This window comes from Danio rerio, chromosome 10 (assembly GCF_049306965.1).
Source record: "Danio rerio strain Tuebingen ecotype United States chromosome 10, GRCz12tu, whole genome shotgun sequence".
Classification (NCBI taxonomy): domain Eukaryota; kingdom Metazoa; phylum Chordata; class Actinopteri; order Cypriniformes; family Danionidae; genus Danio; species Danio rerio.
The window spans coordinates 50,133,936-50,154,773 of record NC_133185.1 but is presented as its reverse complement, the minus strand read 5'-3'; the positions used below and the strand labels follow the sequence as shown (position 1 = coordinate 50,154,773).

The following is a 20,838-nucleotide window of genomic DNA, read 5'->3' as shown; positions in this document are numbered from 1 at the left end:
TTTCTTTCTTTGTAGTAAATTTATTGATTAGTCAAAATTAGACATTTGTATCGTACAAAAAGGCACAGACACTGCTTTAGTGCAAAACATCAGGCACAATCAGGCTTCAGATTAAAATCAACAATTCCCTTCAACATCCGACCATCTCCCTTTGCTAAAGCTACACGCATTAAAACCAGCAGATCTGCTCACAGTAAAGTTTAATTCACAGTACATGAAGAAAAACATCATAAAACAACCACAGACATAAAGATCAAACCAAACAACTTAAAACGCACAGGGTAAATTACACTCCATCTGGTTCATTTACCGTGAAAAGTGCTGAAAAATCAATGGCATGAGGTGGAAGTGAAGCCAGTAAACTTCCAGAAATCCCTCAGAAATGATTTATTGCAGCCAAAACTACCATCAGGCTGTAAATACATTCACTTTAACACCTTTCCCTCAATATTTACTCACACAAACCTCTATGTTTTCTTTGGCATAGAATGTAAATCCGTCCACTTTTGTGTTTCTAGCATAATGGTGAGTAAAGTGTGCAGAATTTTAATTTCTAGTCTTTTTAAAGAGACAGTTCACCAAAAAAATAAATAAACATTTGCTGTTTATTTACCCTCCGCTTTATTTCCTTCAGTAAAATGAGCTGAAACTCATTAGTGATTCAGAAAATGCAGGTCAATCTGTACTTTTAGAGTCAAAAATCACACATACAGGCAGAACTAAAGTAATCCCTGTGATGATACATTGAGCTCAGATTCATTTTTAGGTGCGCTGGCCCTTTAAGATAATTATGTTGTAATTTAAGTCTAATGTTTAAATCAGCCAAACTCTTTAGTCATTTTGGAGTAATATGCTATCGGTCTAATCCGATTCAATGATCTGTGCTAAGCCAAGCTAACTGTGCTCCTGTTAGACCCAGAGATTGGCTGAATGTGACAGAAGTTGGATTTTTGGATGAGCTGGCCCTTTAAATCCAGTTTTGTTGCTTATAATGACGCTGTTTCTTTAAAGGTTGAATAATGTAAATAATTTGAACTAAATGAAGACAGAAGTTTCAGGGTGCGCTGACCCTTTAAGATAATTATGTTGTAAATATTGTCTAATATTCAAATCCGCCCAACTCTTTAGTCATTTTTGAGTGAGATGCTAATGGTCTAATCCGATTCAATGATCTACGCTAAGCTAAGCTAACAGTGCTCCTGCTAGACCCAGAGTTCGGCTAATTGTATTCAAAACATGGTAAAACTGACCTGTTTGACTTTAGGAGGGTGTAAAATTAGCATATTTTCATAAAAAGTGGAGTGTTTCTTTAAACTGATGTAATATTATTGTTGTTTTTCCCGTGACAAGACATTGAGCTTTTATTAGGCAAAATGATTGATCTGTGCCAAAAACTGAACATTATTTAACCGATATAAAAGAGTTTTAAAGAAACAGCGTCATTACAAGCAACAACACTGGTGAACATGTTCAGGCCTGTCTGCACAAAACTGGATTTAAAGGGCCAGCGCGCGCGCACACACACACACACACACACACACACAAAAAAAAAATCAAACTTCTGTCATCCTTTACTGAATTTTAGCTGAAACTAATTAGTGATTCAGAAAACGCTGGTCAATCTGTACTTTTATAACCACAAAACACACATACAAGCAGAACTAAAGTAATCCCTGTGACCATACATTGAGTCTCATTTTTGGGTGCGCTGGCCCTTTAAGATAATTATTTAGTAATAATGTCTAATGTTTAAATCAGCCAAACTCTTTAGTCATTTGTGAGCGAGATGCTAATGGTCTAATCCGATTCAATGATCTATGCTAAGCTAAGCTAACTCAGAGATCGGCTGAATGAGACAGAAGTTTCATTTTTGGGTGCGCTGGCCCTTTAAGATAATTATGTAGTAATAACGTCCAATGTTTAAATCAGCCAAGCTCTTTAGTCATTTTTGAGTGAGATGCTAATGGTCTAAACAGATTCAATGATCTATGCTAAGCTAAGCTAACAGTGCTCCTTTTAGGTCCAGAGATTGGCTGAATGTATTGAAAACATGGTAAAACTCAGCTGTTTGGCTTTGAGGGTGTAAAGTGAGCATATTTAAAAAAAAACTTAAGGAGTGCTTCTTTAAATTGATCCAACATTATTGTTGTTTTTCCCCTGTGATGATACATGAGGCTCTAATGAAGAAAAATGATTGATCTGTGCAAAAGGATGAACATTATTTACACTATTTAACTGATAAAATAGAGTTTTAAAGAAACAGCGTCATTATAAGCAGCAACACTGGTGAACATGTTCAAGCCTGTCTGCACAAAACTGGATTTAAAGGGCCAGCGCACACAAAATTGTAACATCTGTCATCATTACCTGGATTCTTTAAACCTGTTTGAGGTTCTGTTGAGCAAAAAAAAAAAACAAGATATTCTGAGGAATGCTAGAAATAAAAAGGAGTATTTTTTGTTCCTACTACAGAAGTCAATGTTTGATTCTTCAGTATATCTTGTTTTTGTGTTCAACAGAAAAATCAAACAGGTTTAAGGAAGCCAGTAAATGAAGAAGTTTCATTTTGTGGGTGCGCTGGCCCTTTAAGTTAATTATGTTGTAAATAATGTCTAATAATTCAATTTGACAATCCAATCCAATCCATAATCATCCAAACTCTTTAGTCATTTTTGAGTGAGAAGCTAATGGTCTAATCTGATTTAATGATCTATGCTAAGCTAAACTAAAATTGGTCCTTTTAGGCCCAGAGATTGGCTGAATTTAATCAAAACATGGTAAAACTGACCTGTTTGACTTTAGGAAAGTGTAAAATTAGCATCTTTTCATAAAAAGTGGAGTGTTTCTTTAAACTGATGTAATATTATTGTTGTTTTTCCCCCGTGACCATACATGGAGCTTTTATAAAGCAAATTGATTGATCTGTGCCAAAAGCTGAACATTATTTACATTATTTAAGCGATATAAAAGAGTTTTAAAGAGACAGCGTCATTAGAGGCAGCAACACCGGTGAACATGTTTAGGCCTGTTTGCTAAAACTGGATTTAAAGGGCCAGCACACACAAATATAAAACTTTTGTCATCATTTACTGACTTCTTTAAAACCTGTTTGAGTTTCTGTTAAAACAAAAAACAAGATATTCTAAGGAATGCTTGAAAAAAAAGTACTTTTTGTACCTAGTAAGGAAGTCAATGGCTGTTTCTTTAGAATATCTTGGGGTTTTTTGTTCATCAGAAACTCAAACAGGTTTGGAAGAAGTCAGTTAATGTCATGTTTGGGTGTACTGGCGCTTTAAATCCAGTTTTGTGCGAACAGGCTTGAACATATTCTCCAGTTTTGTTGCTTAAAATGACGCTTTAAAGGTTGACTAATGTGAATCATATTAACTACATGAAAACAGAGATTTATTTTTGGGTGAGCTGGCCCTTTAAGATAGTTATGTAGTAATAATGTCTAATGTTTAAATTATCCAAACTCTTTAGTCATTTTTGAGTGATATGCTAATGGTCTAATCTGATTCAATGATCTATGCAAAGCTAAGCTAACAGTGCTCCTGCTAGAACCAGAAATTGGTTGAATGTGAGTTTCATTTTTGGGTGTGCTGCCCCTTTAAATCCAGTTTTGTTGCGCTGGCCCTTTAAGATAATTATGCTGTGAATAATGTTTAATTTTCTTGCACATGGTTTCACTGAGCCACAGGGATTTATTTTGCTGTTGTTTTCTTTGACTCTCAAAGTGCCTGTAGCTGATGACTTATTTAAATATCTGCATTATATGAATCAATGATGAACTTTGTTAACTTTTTTTTTGGAACTAAATTTATGATTTAATGTAATTGAAATGTGCTCATTTACCACTCTCCTGCAGTTAAACAGGAGTGTTTCGCCACATTTTAAGCCATTTAGTCAATCTCTGGTCTAACAGGAGCACTTTTAGCTTAGCTTAGCATAATTTATTGAATCAGATTAGACCATTAGCATCTCACTGAAAAAAAAAATTACCAAAGAGCTTCCATAATTTAGTTAAAGCTTAACTCTTCTGTAGCTACATCATGCACCAAGCGGAAAAATAATACGCAAAGCCTCAAAATAGCTAGGTAACTAGCTTAGCGTGTAGCCTAGAAAATAGCAACTTTTCATTTTCCATCTTATTACTTGATATTACAGACCAGTTAAGTTTAAAAATTGAGCTTAAAAAAAACACATTTTTTTTTGAGTGAGATGCTAATGGTCTAATACAATTCAATGATCTATGCTAAGCTAAGCTAAAAGTGTTCCTGCTAGACCCAGAGTTCTGGTGAATGTATTCAAAACATGGTTAAAAGTACCTGTTTACTTGCAGGAGAGTTTAACATGAGCATATTACCAAAATAAAACCAAAGCGGATCATTGTTGTTGTTTTCTCTGAGTGTGTATGAGTGTGTGTGTGTGTGTGTGTTTGTGTGTGTTGTTGTTGTGTGTGTGTGTGTGTGTGTGTATGAATAAAGCAGCAGATCTTGATTTGTATGTGAGGTTTGCCTGCGGTATTCATCATCATCATCCTCATCTGATGTTTCTGCAGGTGTCTCCAGCGCAGGACTGTAGTTTAATCAGCCGCTGGTTCATGATCTGCAGCAGTGACGGATCTACTTTCTTCACAATGTTCTCCAGCTGATGAGGATCTGCCGTCAGGTTGTACATCTCCACAAACGCCTGCAGCACAAACACACAGATTTAATTCAGCATTATTTACTTCATTCATTCATAAATAATAATATAATAATAATAATATAGAATATAATAATAAATAATAAAATAATAATAATAATAATAATAATAAAACAATATAATAATAATAATAATAATAATAATAATAATAAAACAATATACTAATAATAATAATAATAAACACCAATAATAATAATAAAATAATAATAATAATAATAATAAACACTAATAATAATAATAATAAACACCAATAATAATATAATAACATAATAATAATATAATATATAGAATATAATAAATAGAATATAATAATAAATAATAATAAAATAATAATAATAATAATAACATAATAATATAATAACATAATATAATAATAATATAATATATAGAATATAATAAATAGAATATAATAATAAATAATGATATAATAATAAAATAATAATAATAATAAACACAATATAATAATAAATAATGATATAATAATAAAATAATAATAATAATAATAATAATAAACACTAATAATAATAATAATAATAATAAACACTAATAATAATATAATAATAACAACAACAATAATAATAATAATAATAAAATAATACTAATAATAATAAAATAATATAATAATAATAATATAATATATAGAATATAACAAATAGAATATAATAATAAACAATATAATAATAATAATAATAATAATAAAACAACAATATAATAATAATAATAATAATAATAATAATAATAATAATAATAATAATAATAATAATAATAAACAATATAATAATAATAATATTAATATGAATATAATAAGATTGTAAACAAAAACCCCACACACCTCATTGTCGGCGAACTCGCAGTACTGCAGGTTTGCGCCTTTGAGCGTCCTGACGCAGGCGTAGGTGTTGTTAAAGGCGTCTTCACACACACAGTCTGGAAAACACTCCTGGAACACAGAGCAGACGCTGCTGGATCATGTGTGTGTGTGTGTGTGTGTGTGTGTGTGTTAGGGCTGGGAAAAATGACAAATCTCATATCACAATATCCTGATAATCACACAACACTGAAGACAAAATAATCCAGCCTCCTGTGAAACTTTATTCTTTTCTTAAATATTTGTAACTTTAACAATAAAAAAAGCAACGTCTCTAAATTTTGCTCAACTCAAGCATGTGACTCGATCCAAGTGATGTCACTTCCTGTGGCTGGAAACTCAATAGATTTATTATGTGTCAACTCTTCCCGTGTTGGTGTGGGTTTCCTCCGGGTGCTCCGGTTCCCCCACAGTCCAAACACATGCGCTATAGGGGAATTGATCAACTACACTGGCCGTAGTGTATGAGTGTGAGTGTGTGTGTGTGTGTGTGTGTGTGTGTGTGTGTGTGTGTGTAAATGAGTGTGTATGGATGTTTCCCAGAATTGGGTTGCAGCTGAAAGGGCACTCGCTGTGTAAAACATATGCAGGAATAGTTGGCAGTTCATTCCGCTGTGGAGATCCCTGATGAATCAGGGACTAAGCTAAAGAAAAATGAATGAATATACACGCGTGTGTGTGTATGTGTGCGTGTGCGTGTGTGTGTGTGTGTGTGTGTGTGTGTGTGTGCGTGCACACTGAGACTCACAGCGAGGCCGGGGCCCAGTTTGGGGCAACTGGGGTCCTGAGACGAGTATCCCTCACCCGTGTACTCCACCAGGAAGAAGGGCCGCTCGGTGCCGTTACGCAGGGACGGGGCCTTCACACACACACAAACACACACACACACACACACTCTGAACACTGGACTGAAGCATCTGTGTAAACTTGCTTTGACACAATCTACATTGTAAACATGCTATAGAAATAAAGATGAGCTGAAGATTATTCACCATCTGCGGCAGGAAGGACTGTCCGTCCATGTTGACGGTGGACAGATTGACTCCAGCGATGTCCAGGATCGTCATCGGGAGATCAATATTCAGCACTGGAGACTGCACAGACATCCATTACTAGAAGCTGGGTCCCAAATGACACACTGTACACTTATGTACTTATACACTAAGCATTTAGACACTAATACCCCTACACACCGATGCCCTTACACACGATGTACATATGCACTACAATATACGCTAATACCCTTATGCAGTAATGCACTTATACACTACACAATTATACACTATTTATAATATTTCAGTGTGAATGCACATACAATTTACACAACCAAATGACAGAACAGTGCACAGGTATGTGATCTGGGATGCAGAAATAGCTTATTTATGTGCATAAATATATATATGTGTGTGTGTGTGTGTGTGTGTGTGTGTGTGTGTGTGTGTGTGTGTGTGTGTGTGTGTGTCTCAGTGGTCTGACCTGAAGTGTTTGTTTGGCTTTGATTCCTGGACCCCGAACCAGCAGAGGAATGCGGATGTCGAACTCATACAGCTGCCTTTTGTCAATGGGTAACGAGAACTGACCTGAACAATCATCACATACACATTAAACATACATACATAAATAAATAAATAAATCTCCCAAGGGCTGTTTATGCAATTATAAATAGGAAATACAGCAAAAAATGACCTTGCAGATAAGCTAGTCCATGCTTTTATGAGCTCTAGACTGGATTACTGTAATGCACCAGCATCCTCTATTAAGGTGTGTGAGAGGGAGTATGTATGTATGTATGTATGTATGTATAAAAGATACACACAAGCTCTACTATAAAAGATCTGGGTGTTATATTAGACAGCAATCTAACTGTTGAAAATCATATATCCCATGTCACAAAAACTGCCTTCTTTCATCTGAGAAATATCACTAAATCACGAAGTATGCTATCCATCTCTGATGCAGAAAAGCTAGTCCATGCTTTTATGAACTCTAGGCTGGATTACTGTAATGCTCTGTTTGCAGAGTTCTGACCAGGTCTAGAAAATATGATCATATCACCCCAATGTTATCCTCCTTACACTGGCTGCCTGTTCAGTTTCGTATTGAATTTAAAATATTACTTCTCACCTATAAAGCTCTAAATAATCGAGCTCCTGTTTATCCAACCAACCTTCTGTCTCGCTACAATCCAACTCGCTCTTTAAGATCTCAAAACTCAGGGATTCTGGTAGCACCTAGAACAGCAAAGTCCACTAAAGGAGGTCGAGCCTTCTCATTTATGGCTCCTAAACTCTGGAATAGCCTTGCTGATGATGTCCGAGGCTCACACTCTTGCACACTCTCGCAGTTCAAAACTAGATTAAAGACCTGTCTGTTTAGTAAAGCGTACACTCAGTGCATCACTTAGCGGTATGATACATGAGTGTGCTCCACACAGGTTTCTGCATCTCGTCTATATTCACTAATTTATTTTTCTCTTTATTCTCTATTTCCACCTGGGGACACTCATCCCTGAGGCCCTCAGACTATGCAGCGCCACTGACGTGATCCAAGACCTGTGACGAGATGATCCAAAGGTTTCCATAATCCTGGACCAGACCGTATCCTGAGCAGCTGCTGTGGTGGTCACGGAGGAGTGGAGAGCATGAGACTGATTCCTGTGATGCTCCAGGGACAGACGAGTCTTTGCTGAGGTCCAGCGTTCTCCACCCTCCGGCGCCTAGACTGCAGCTCTGCACAAGACATTTGGCCAGCGGAGAAATGTTCGTGCCCAACAGAGTCTGGTTTCTCTTCATGTTTTTTAATTCTTCACTTTGGCCAATTGGTGAAGTGTTTTCCTCTCTGCTGTCGCCACTGGCTTGCATGGTTCGGGATCTGTAGAGCTGCGCATGGATGGATTTGCTCTTCAGTGTTTGGACTCTCAGTAGTGATTATTAAACCACACTGAACTGAACTAAACTGAACTTCAACACTGAAAACTGGACTGACACTGTTCCAATTCACTATGATCTCCTATGTGAAGCTGCTTTGACACAATCTACATTGTAAAAGTGCTATACAAATAACAGTGAAATTGAATATATATATATATATATATATATATATATATATATATATATATATATATATATATATATATATATATATATATATATATATATATATATATATAAAATTACACTTTAATTACCCGGATGATGCACTCATTCAGCCGCTAAAATGAAGTGTGTAATGATGGACACTTCACGCACTCAACGACCGCAGGTTTGCTCACATAGCGGAAGGGGCGGAGCTATCGGCCGCACATGTTGAATAACTTTATTTATTTTGGATGGTGAAAGCAAAATTCTCCTACGAGAGTGATTATAGCGCCTCCCGATGGTGAATGCGGTTATACTCACGGCAGGTATTATTTGATAATTTGGTTGTTTATTTCACTGATTTGGCAACAGTCAAACGTCATCAGGGAAACGGTTTGAATTTCCGCTTAGTAAAAATACATAAGTGTGCCATGTGGGACGACACTACATACATATACTATCCTGCTGAGTGTGTAAGTGCAGAAGTACATAGTGCATGAGTGCATAGTGTATAGTGTGCCATTTGGGACGCAGCTTATATATATTTATATATACACTGTGCTTGTTTGAGTAAAAGTGTGTGTGTGTGTGTGTGTGTGTGTGTGTGTGTGTGAGAGAGCACACACCGGTGTGATATCCGTGGTCAGACGTGTAGAAGATGTATGTGTTGTCGAGCTCCTTCACTGAATCCAGCTTCTTCAGCAGACGCTCCACCAGATCATCCACAGACAGAAGAGTCTGCCATCTAACACACACACACACACACACACACACACACACGATTAAATCACAGAGTAAACACACATGCACAATACAGTCTAAACACACACAGAGTACACACATACTCAATAGAATCATACATACACAGTACAAACACATACGATGTACACACAAACACAAACCCACACACTACACTACAAACACACACATCAAACACAGAGTAAACGCACGTACACAATACAGTACAAGTACACACAAACAAACACTACAGTACAAACACACACATAGTAAACATTACACACTTACATATACACACATGAACACATAATACACACATACACAATAAAGTGTGAACACACTCAACATTACATACACACAGACACACACATAAATATTATGCACAGACGCACAGAGATTGTACGCACACGCACAGAAAACACAGTAAACACACCCACATGCAATACAAATATATCAAAAACAGAAAACAGACATTACACACACAGTAATTACACACACACACACATTAAAAACACAGAGTAAACACACATGCACAATACATTCTAAACACACAGAGTACACATTTACGTAATAGAAACACACACACACACACACACACAGTACAAACACACACGCTGTACACAGACACACACAGAAACACACATACACAAACACACAGACACACAAAGACACGCACAGACACACACAGACACACACAGACACAAACACACACAAAGACACACACAGACACACACACAGACACACACACAGACACACACACAGACACACACACAGACACACACACAGACACACACACAGACACACACACAGACACACACAAAGACACACACAAAGACACACACAAAGACACACACAAAGACACACACAGACACAGACACACACTTTTTGGCGTGTTTAATTGCCCTTTGACTGGCATGCTGATACAAAGATTGATGGTAATGAAGTGATCTTCACCTTCTGCGGAAAGCGTTGTCAAGGTAATCAATAGAGCTGTTCGGCATTGGATTGGCAGGTTGCCGTAGTAACCAATGCTTGTCCTGAAATCAGAGGAAAACCAGTGAAATCAGCCAGATTATCAATAATGATGATTTCATAAAGTGGATGATTTCAGTGTGTTTATGCAATATTGCTGTGTTTGTAAACATTTATCTCACAATCCTGAATCTAATTAGCATATCTATTACATATGCATACAGTATTCTAAACACACACATGCAGTATTAGTAATTTATGTAATCAATAATGATAATTTCTGTAATTTGTGCAATAAATTATTCTCATAATCTTAAATCAAAATGACTTGAAATATCTCCTTCAGCATCTCATCTCCGATTGGTGTTTACTGGTGTGAGGGGCGGGGTCCACCTGTCCCCCACTCAAGCTCCACCAATAGCAACCCATAATAATCAATGTTCAAAACTAAGCCCCGCCCACATCAGCTTGACATACAGCACAGCAGTGTAGACTTCATGAGGACTTCAGATATGTAAAGCTGGGTTATGTATTTTCAGCTGCAGTGTGTGTGTGTGTGTGTGTGTGTGTGTGTACCGTTCCAGGTTTGTTGAAGCTGCCGTTGCGCGGAGCTTTAACGCCGCTGAAGGAGCCGCTGTACTGTGGAGCGGCGGTCCACGGAGAGTGAGGAGCCGGTGGACACAACATCATGAAGAACGGGTGACTGGGACTGCGCTCCTCCAGGAAATGCAGAGAGCGGTTCAGCTGCGCACACACACGCCGAACACAAATATTATATATACACATATGTACATATACATCCACACATACACACACACACATATGAACACAAACACACATATACTTAAACATACATATACAAACATATATAAAACATATACATAAACACACACACACACACATTAAATATACACACACACACACACACACACACACACACACACACACATATATATATATATATATACATACATACATGCATACATACATACATACATACATACATGCATACATACATACATACATACCATACATACATACACACACACACACACACACATATATATATATATATATATATATATATATATATACACACACGCACACACGCACACAGACACACACTTAACAGCTAGAATACGCAGTGAATGTGTGGATTAACTCTATTGTTAGTCGAGTTTAGTTTGCACTAGTGTTGATCTGCCACACCTGTCAGTAGTCAAACAGTAACTCTCAGGATTTCAGCATGTTTCAGCATCAGAAACAGAATAAAGCAAAGCCTCATGAGCCTGGAAAGTGCTGCTTCATCATCAGCTTCATTACGAGGAAAACAGCGGAATTATAAAATAAATGCATATCAGTGTTTTTCAAATGTTTCTCAAGTGATGCTCAACAGAGCAAGCAGATTCTCCACAGCATTAACTTAACAAGATTAACTTTTGAGGAAATAGAAAGACTACTGTGGTTAAAACTAATAGCCCCTCTAGAAATATGTTTTTATTGTCAACAGAACTAACCACAGTTGTCTGATGACTTGTTTAATTAGCCTAATTAAGCCTTTAATCTGACAGTAAATGCATTTTTTTAAATGTTAAACAGGTTGAGCAGGAAGAGACTTGATAATAAAATAAACAGCAGCTCTTCTGTGTGCAAATTAGCTTCTAATAATACATGTGTGACTTAATGACATGTAAAACATGCAGCACTCTGTATCAGTCTATACATTCCAGGACTGCTCAAATATATAAAAATTTGTAAACAAATAATGATATTTTTAAAAAATTATAATAAATAAACAAAAGAGTATATTTTTACAATAATAATAATAATAGTAATTTTACATTATGTTTAAATAAAAATAATAATAATAAATGACGGAATAATTATAACAATATATATAATATAAAATTATAACAATAATTATTAGTTTATAATAAATACACATAAATAATAATAATAAAAATATTAATAATAAAGAAGTAAAAATGGACAATTTTTTATTATAATTATTATACATTAATTTATATTTTATACTTAATATTTGATATTTAGTATAAAAAATAATAATAAGTAAAATATTTTATTAACAATATTATTATTTTGTATAATAAAATATAATAATAATAATAAATGTATATTTTTTAGATAAAAAGAAATAATAAAATAAATAAAAAGAATAATTATAACAATATTAATTATTTTTATATTTTATACACATAAATATGAATCATAATAATGGGATAATAAATAAAAAGAAAAAAGAACTAAAAAATAATAATTTAAACAAATATTTTAGAATAATTATAAAATAATTTATTTAATATTTTATATACATATAATATTCAGTATACATAAATAATAATAATAAAAATAATAATAATAATAAATATTTTAATAACAATTGCAATACTATTATTTATATAATAAACAGAAAATAAATAAATAATAATAATAAATAAAAGTATTATAAGTAATTATAGTAATTTGCAATAAAAAATAATATAATATAATATAATATAATATAATATAATATAATATAATATAATATAATATAATATAATAATTATTTTATAGTATGAATACATTAAAATAAATTAATATAAATAATGTTATCAAAAATAAATACATAATTTAAAAAATGAATTTAATAGTAATAATAATAATTATTATTATAATTATTATTATTTTTATATTATTATATATACATAAAAATAAATAACTACATTTTTTAAATTAATTAAACAATAGTTATTATTTTATAGTAAATACACATAAGTTTAATAATAACAATGAACACTAACCCTAATTTTTAAAAAAATGAAAAAGAATAAAAATATTTTTTAATAATTATTTTAAGTACACATAATAATAATAACAACAATAACAACAATTTGAAAATAGGAAGATATTATATATAATAATATTTTTTAAGTTTTAAAAATATAAATAGAATATAATTTTATTTTTAGAGAATGTATACATAATTTTGTATACATAAAAGATATAAATAAAAATTAATCTATGTAATTCCTCACGGAGTTTAAGCAAGCACAACACACTATAACAGTACATTAAGATATTTACTGTACATTAAAAGCATTAAACACACTCACCACCAGGTCTGTGAGATAATCCTTCTCATAGCTGTCTCCATGCTTTTCCTCTTTCCCATTCACTGACAGAGTGTAGTTATAATATTTAGAGTTTCCCACCTGCAGACGCACACATGAAACATTTATACCACATGACTGCTGGATGCATGATTCTGATTGGCTGATGATGAGCGTTCATTATCTTTCAAAGACAGAATGACGGCTGCAATATTGTTAACAACATTTAGGCATTCCTAAAATCCATCTGCATATTGAAGATGATTCTGTCTTGTTAATTTATGTTGATTGTGTTCAGCCGTTTGGGCAATGCTGTGATGTAGAAATAAACTGCAAACATACATTAAACATGTGTCAAACTCACCAGCGCATGCCACTGATCCCATCCAGGAGGCACATGAGCAACACCGCCAGCGTCTTTACTGCCATACTGAACACACACACACACACACATACGCATACACGCACAGACACACACATACACACACAGCAGCAGGTTTATTTCCCATTCTAACATAACAGAGCCAAAGAAATGAAGATTATTCGTGGAACAATATTAGAGCAATTCCATGCAAATGTGAAGCCACGAAAAAAAATTCCCTTTTTCTTTTATTAATCAGGGGTCGCCACAGCGGAATGAACCACCAACTATTCCATCATTTGTTTTACACAGCGGATGCCCTTCCAGCTGCAACCCATCACTGGGAAACACCCATTCACACACACAATTCCCCTATAGCGAATGTGTTTGGACTGTGGGGGAAACCGAAGCACCCAGAGGAAACCCACACCAACACGTGGAGAACATGCAAACTCCACACAGAAACACTTACTGACCCAGCCGGGACTCAAACCAGCAACCTTCTTGCTGTGTGGCCACAGTGCTGACTGCTGAGCCACCGTGGCACTCTTACTATTGACGTTTATTTACAGTATTTCTTTTAAATCAGAGGAGCGCTGAGATCTCAGGCTCATGTGTGCAGTGTGTATCCGAGTGTGCAGGTATCGGAGGTCAGCGCTGCTCGTCTTCAGCTCACCTGGTTGAGGTATTTACCGCAGTAGAAGGTCTGGTAGCGCATCTTGTTGAGGTAAACGGGGAAGGCGAAGGGCTCGGCTGTTTTCTGCCAGGCGGCGCTGCTGCAGTTTCCCTCCACTGAGTTATTGTGCACCAGATGATTGTGTGGATATCTGCCGCTCAGGAAGCTGCTGCGGCTCGGACAGCACAGCGGCGTGGAGGTGAACTGCACACACACACACACACAAACACACATTATACAGGACCGAAGCCAGCTTGGTGAAAGACGTGGCTCTTCTCATCAAAGGGTGGGCCTTTTTGCAGTTATTCCCCTCATTTTGCATTTAAAGTCCCCATGAAATGAAAACAAAGTGTTTTAAATGTTAGTATCAGTATGTTAGTCTTAAATATATCTAAAACAGTGACTAAAATCACATTTAGAAGATATTAATCTGATATAAACATCTTAAGTTTGCTTCTTCCGTCTAAATGGATCAATGATTGTTTTGCCTCAAATACTTCAGTTTCTCAATCTTCTGGCCAATCAAATGCTCTCTAGTATCTGACATGCCCCGCCCCCTTCTTATGTAGACTACTTTATCAAAATGTGTTACCAAAAATCCTGATTACCAGAGCCTTAAATGGAACCAGTGTAGCCTACTGACTTAGCAAAGAACAACACGTAGGCAAAATACTAGCGGACACAAGCCGCCGTTGTTTGTTTAAATGGTAAGAAACAGAAACGCTGCAATCAACAAACATTTAAGTTTTTTTGTTTGTTTGTTCTGATACAGTACTGCTGTAATACTGTTAAATTGTTTACCATATCTCATTAGATGTGACATGTTTCACATAGGCTTCAAATAAGAAGGAATTTATATATCATCAGCAACTATTACGTTTGTGATCATTCACAAAATTATTTTTTACTTTTTTTATTTTATCTGGTTTCTTTGATTAAAAATAAATCAAAACTGAATCCACCCTTCTGATGGGATCAGGATAATCCTGTTTGTTGAATCAAACAGATCCTAATCTGAGTTTTGAACAACCCAAAGGACAGGTCTGAACCGAATCCAATGTAAGATTGAATTACATAGTCTGATCTTAACTCAAAATCCCTCTGTTACTTTTGAAAACCCCAATTCCAAGATTTAATCCAATCCATGATCCAAATTCCCACTGTTTTGCTTTTGACAACTGGGTCCAGATTACATTGCCAAAACTACATTGTGTAATCTAAGAGATTAGCACAAAAGTAATCTAAATGTAATCCAAAAAAGTCTGATTACACTGCAAAAATGTTTACCTGATTTTAAATAAGGGCCAGCACGAAAGTAATTTAAATGTAATCCAAAAGTAGTCAGATTACATTGTCAAATTGTGTAATCTAAGAGATCGAATAAGGGTTAGCACAAAAGTAATCTAAATGTAATCTAGAAATAGTCAGATTACATTACCAAAATGTCTAATCTAAGATATTAAATAAGGTTTGACACAAAAGTAATCTAAATGTAATCCAAAAATAGTCAGATTACATTATCAACATGGGTAATCAGTTTAAATAAGGATTAGCACAAAAGTAATCTAAATGTAATCCAAAAAAGTCTGATTACACTGCAAAAATGTTTAATCTGAGTTTAAATAAGGGCCAGCACGAAAGTAATCTAAATGTAATCCAAAAGTAGTCAGATTACATTGCCAAATTGTGTAATCTAAGAGATTGAATAAGTGTCAGCACGAAAGTAATTTAAATTTAATTCAAAAGTAGTCAGATTACATTGCCAATTTGGGTAATTTAAGAGATCGAATAAGGGTTAGCACAAAAGTAATCTAAATGTAATCCAAAAGAAGTCAGATTACATTAGTCAGATTACGTTACCAAAAATGTCTAATCTAAGACATCAAATAAGGGTTAGCACGAAAGTAATTTAAATTTAATCCAAAAGAAGTCAGATTACAATGCCAAATTGTTTAATCGAACAGATTGAATAAGGGTTAGCACAAAAGTAATCTAAATGTAATCTAGAAATAGTCAGATTAAATTGCCATAAATGTCTAATCTAAGAGATTAAATAAGGTTTAACACAAAAGTAATCTAAACGTAATTCAAAAGTAGTCAGATTACATTGCCAAATTAAATAATCTAAGAGATCGAATAAGGGTTAGCATAAAAGTAATCTAAATGTAATCCAAAAGTTGTCAGATTACTTTACATAGCAAAAATAATTAATCTGAGGTTAAATAAGGTTCAAGACAAATGTAATCTAAATGTAATCTAGAAATAGTCAGATTACACCACCATAATGTCAATTCTATGACATCGAATAAGGTTTACCAAAAAGTAATCTAAATGTAATCTTAAAGTAGTCAGATTACGTTAGTATAAAATTGTAATCTACTAGATTCAATTCAATTTCAATTCAGCTTTATTTGTATAGCGCTTTTACAATGTAGATTGTGTCAAAGCAGCTTCACATAAATGGTCACAGTAACTGGAACAGTGTGGTTCAGGTTTTAGTGTTTAAGTTCAGTTCAGTTCAGTTTAGCTCAGTTCAGTGTGATTTATTCATTACTGAGAGTTCAAACACTGAAGAGCTAATTCATCGATGCGTAGCTCTACCAATCCTGAACCATGCGAGGCAGTGGCGACAGCGGAGAGGGAATAAAAACTTCACCTGATGGGAGTGAAGAAAAAAAACCTTGAGAGAACCAGACTCAGTTGGGCACGACCATTTTAATTTCAAAGTCTTGTGCAGAACTTCATTCGCCGTGGTTTAGGTTGGAAGATTATATTACTGACTACACATGTTTGACAAGTAATTTGTAATCTGATTACATTTCCTAAGTAATCCACCAGCTCTGAAAACTCACAGCGTTAGAGAAGGTCGCGCCGGCGTCACCAATCAGCTCTCTCGTCTTCTTCATCGGCGTCTGAGGAAAAGAACGTATAATTCAGTTAACATCTAACACACTTACTTTCTCCCTCTCTCTTACACACACACACACACACACACACACACACACACACACACACACACACACACACACACACACACACACACACACACACACACACACACACACACACACACACACACACAAACACAAACACAAACACAAACACAAACACACACAGAACTGATAACAGGATGTGAATCACACTCTCACTTCAGCCTAATGATGTGATCAGCAGCATAAGATCTTTCTAAAACACACAGATCATGAAGGATAGGCGATACAGGAGGTTTCTGGAGCTGCAGACTGCATCAATAGGGTATATGCAGAGCTAGTGTTTCTTCCCTTACTGATACTCTTCTGGTGAACTGTTAATGTGACTTTTTCAGATTTATAAGCTTCCTTTTACAGCATCGATGTTGTGATGTTATTAAAATATAATCAGTTAAATAGACTTCAGCTTTCATTTATTACTCAAGCGTAAAACAAGATGAAACGCAGTTTACTCGCACACGCCCGTCAGGATCAGCACACGAGCGCAGAAGCTCCATCGAATATACTGGGGTAAAACAAATGCTCATATTATAAAGACAAATCAGACCTTACAGCGCCAATTTTATAACGGCAAACAGTTCACCGGAAGCAATTGACTCAGGTTACTGACAAATTAAAAGTCCTTCCACATACTTCTGCATATACCCTATTAAAACATCAGGCAACAACTACATGAGTAGTGCACTAGCTGACTAATCGACTAGGTTTAGTGCACTATTAAGACTGAGGTTAGTGAACTATTAGGGGCAGCACTGGGAATAATTAACACACACACACACACACACACACACACACACAAAGTGAAATACAGAAAAACACATGCAAACACAAACAAACACAGAGACACACACACAGACTCAAAAACGCAAACAAACACACACACACATACGGAAACACAATCAGACAGACACACACACACAACACAAACAGACAGACACACACAAACCAACACACACAAACAGACAAACACACATGCCAATACACACACACACTAACAGAAAGATAGACAAACACACTCAAACACACTCAAACACACACACACAGACAGACACACACACACACACACACACACACAAACACACACATACATACATACATACGAACTTGCAAATGGACAAACAGACAGACACACAAACACACGCAACACAAACGGACAAACACACGCAAACAAACAAAAACACAAACAAAATAGTCAGACACACAAGCAAACACACACACACAAACAGACAGACAGAAACACAAGCATACACAGACACACAAACAGACATACACACACATAAGCATAAACACACACACAAACAGGCAGACACACAAGCATACACACACACACAAACATATGCGCACACACACACAGACAGACAGACAAGCAAACACACACACACACACACACACACACACACAAACAGACAGACAGAAACACAAGCATACACACACACACAAACAGACATACACGCACACACACACACACAGACAGACAGACAGACAAGCAAACACACACACACACACACACACACACACACACACACACACACACACACAAACAGACAGACAGAAACACAAGCATACACACACACACAAACAGACATACACACACATAAGCATAAACACACACACAAACAGGCAGACACACAAGCATACACACACACACAAACATATGCGCACACACACACAGACAGACAGACAGACAAGCAAACACACACACACACACACACACAAACAGACAGACAGAAACACAAGCATACACACACACACAAACAGACATACACACACATAAGCATAAACACACACACAAACAGGCAGACACACAAGCATACACACACACACACACACACAGACAGACAGACAAGCAAACACACACACACACACACACAAACAAACACAAACACACACACATACATACACAAGCACACACAGACTGACAGACACACACGCAAACACAAACAAACAAATAAACACAAACGGACAGACAGACACACCAATCTCAAACACTCACAGACACACACACACAATAATAGTAATTTTACATTTACCGTCAGTAATAGGTGTGTTCAGTGTTATAATGCTTTTGAAATGCCTGCAATTGGACAATTGGAGCAGTCTGTGTGTGTGTGTGTGTGTGTGTGTGTGTGTGTGTGTGTGTGTGTGTGTGTGTGTGTGTGTGTGTGTGTGTGTTAGTAAAATATATGGGGGCAACTTTTCCTCAGAAGTTGAGCTCACAAATGCTCCGCACTGCTACAACACATCTTCTAGCGACTGACCTTTGCTTAAACAGCCCAAGATGGCAGTGATCCCACACTCGCTGTCAGTAATGTGACCCTAATTCCTCACCATTCCGCCCATCTGCTCGTCCTGGTCGTCGGTGAGGATGAGGATGATGTTGTTTTTGCTGCTGAAAGCGCAGGTAAAGAAGAAGAAGAAAAGCACCAGCAGCTTCAGCGGGCAGCCGCAGCTCCACTGACCGGGCGGAGAGCTCCTCATTGCGGACACTCAGAGCCGGAGCAGCCGCTGGAGAGTCGAGCAGAAGCGGACAGTCACGGCGGAGACACGCGCTGTTTGAGGAAGTGGAGCTGGAGAGTCATATGACTGCAGCCTGACCTACAGCTGACGAGCAGGAAAAAACAATAAACACAACTGTTAAAATAGAAGCAAGGGGCACACCGATGATAACCCATGACAATACACAAGCTACACATGATTAAATTAAATTAAATTAAATTAAATTAAATTAAATTAAATTAAATTAAATTAATCTAATTTAAAATGTAAAAACAATAAAATAAACCTAGTTTAAGGTAAATTACAAATAATAAAATTAAATTACAATAAATTAAATTATGAAGGAGCTAAGCCGAAAAGAGAATGAATGAATGAATGAATTAAATTGAAAATAATAAAAAATAATTATAGCAAAATAAAAAATGTTGTTAAATTCAAATTAAATAAACAAAATAAAAAATGTATTAAATAAAAAAAAGAAAAATAGCAATAAAATGAATTACAATAAAATTTATTAAATTTATTAAAAAAAAATTACATTTAAAAAATTTAATAAAAATAGCAATAAAAATGTTACAATAAAATAAAAAAATAAATTATATTAAATTAAATATAAAAATAAACTAAACTAAATTAAATTAATTATGAAGGGGTTAAACCGAAAAGAAAATGAATGAATGAACTAAATTGAAAATAATAAATTAAAGTATATTACAATAAAATAAAAAATCAATTAAATTTAAACTCAAATTAAATAAAAATAGTAATAAAATAAAAATTTAATTAAAATAAAAATTAAATAAAAATAGCAATAAAAAATAGCTTAAATTTAAATTAAATAAA

The 20,838-nt window shown here is 35.1% G+C and overlaps 2 protein-coding genes across 5 annotated transcripts in view; both read right to left on the bottom strand.

Moving 5' to 3' along the window:
• Positions 1 to 20,054, bottom strand: gnsb (glucosamine (N-acetyl)-6-sulfatase (Sanfilippo disease IIID), b). Of its 4 annotated transcripts, none has more exons than XR_012385800.1 (14): positions 19,758 to 20,054; positions 17,362 to 17,421; positions 14,510 to 14,713; positions 13,837 to 13,902; positions 13,476 to 13,574; positions 10,939 to 11,106; positions 10,345 to 10,427; positions 9,279 to 9,397; positions 7,052 to 7,155; positions 6,568 to 6,669; positions 6,324 to 6,434; positions 5,540 to 5,647; positions 3,755 to 4,692; positions 1 to 1,490 (listed from the first exon to the last, which is right to left on the bottom strand). XR_012385800.1 is itself a non-coding variant. In XM_021479111.3 (13 exons), the coding sequence occupies exons 2-13, from the start codon at positions 17,413 to 17,415 to the stop codon at positions 4,543 to 4,545; spliced, it is 1,368 nt and encodes a 455-aa protein (XP_021334786.1). In that variant the 5' UTR covers positions 17,416 to 17,421; positions 19,758 to 20,054; the 3' UTR covers positions 1 to 4,542. The 4 variants fall into 4 exon arrangements, 2 of the variants coding, with proteins under 2 accessions (XP_021334786.1, NP_956135.2); XR_012385799.1 differs by having other exon boundaries at positions 19,828 to 20,054; XM_021479111.3 differs by having other exon boundaries at positions 1 to 4,692.
• Positions 15,462 to 20,838, bottom strand: part of myo18b (myosin XVIIIB) — a 673,005-nt gene continuing 667,628 nt past the window's right edge. The window contains exon 36 of the transcript XR_012386577.1: positions 15,462 to 15,687. The gene's annotated coding sequence lies outside the window, so the exon portion shown is untranslated. The remainder of the gene's footprint in view (positions 15,688 to 20,838) is intronic.

Bases quoted from the DNA above. Each gene is read 5' to 3' on its own strand.
- gnsb (NM_199841.2), bottom strand. From the start codon at position 19,977: ATGAGGAGCTCTCCGCCCGGTCAGTGGAGCTGCGGCTGCCCGCTGAAG. The intron at 17,422-19,827 runs GTGAGGAATTAG...TCTTTTCCTCAG, and splicing joins ACGAGCAGATGGGCGGAATG to ACGCCGATGAAGAAGACGAG. The intron at 10,428-10,938 runs GTACACACACAC...CTCTGATTTCAG, and splicing joins GCTTCAACAAACCTGGAACG to GACAAGCATTGGTTACTACG.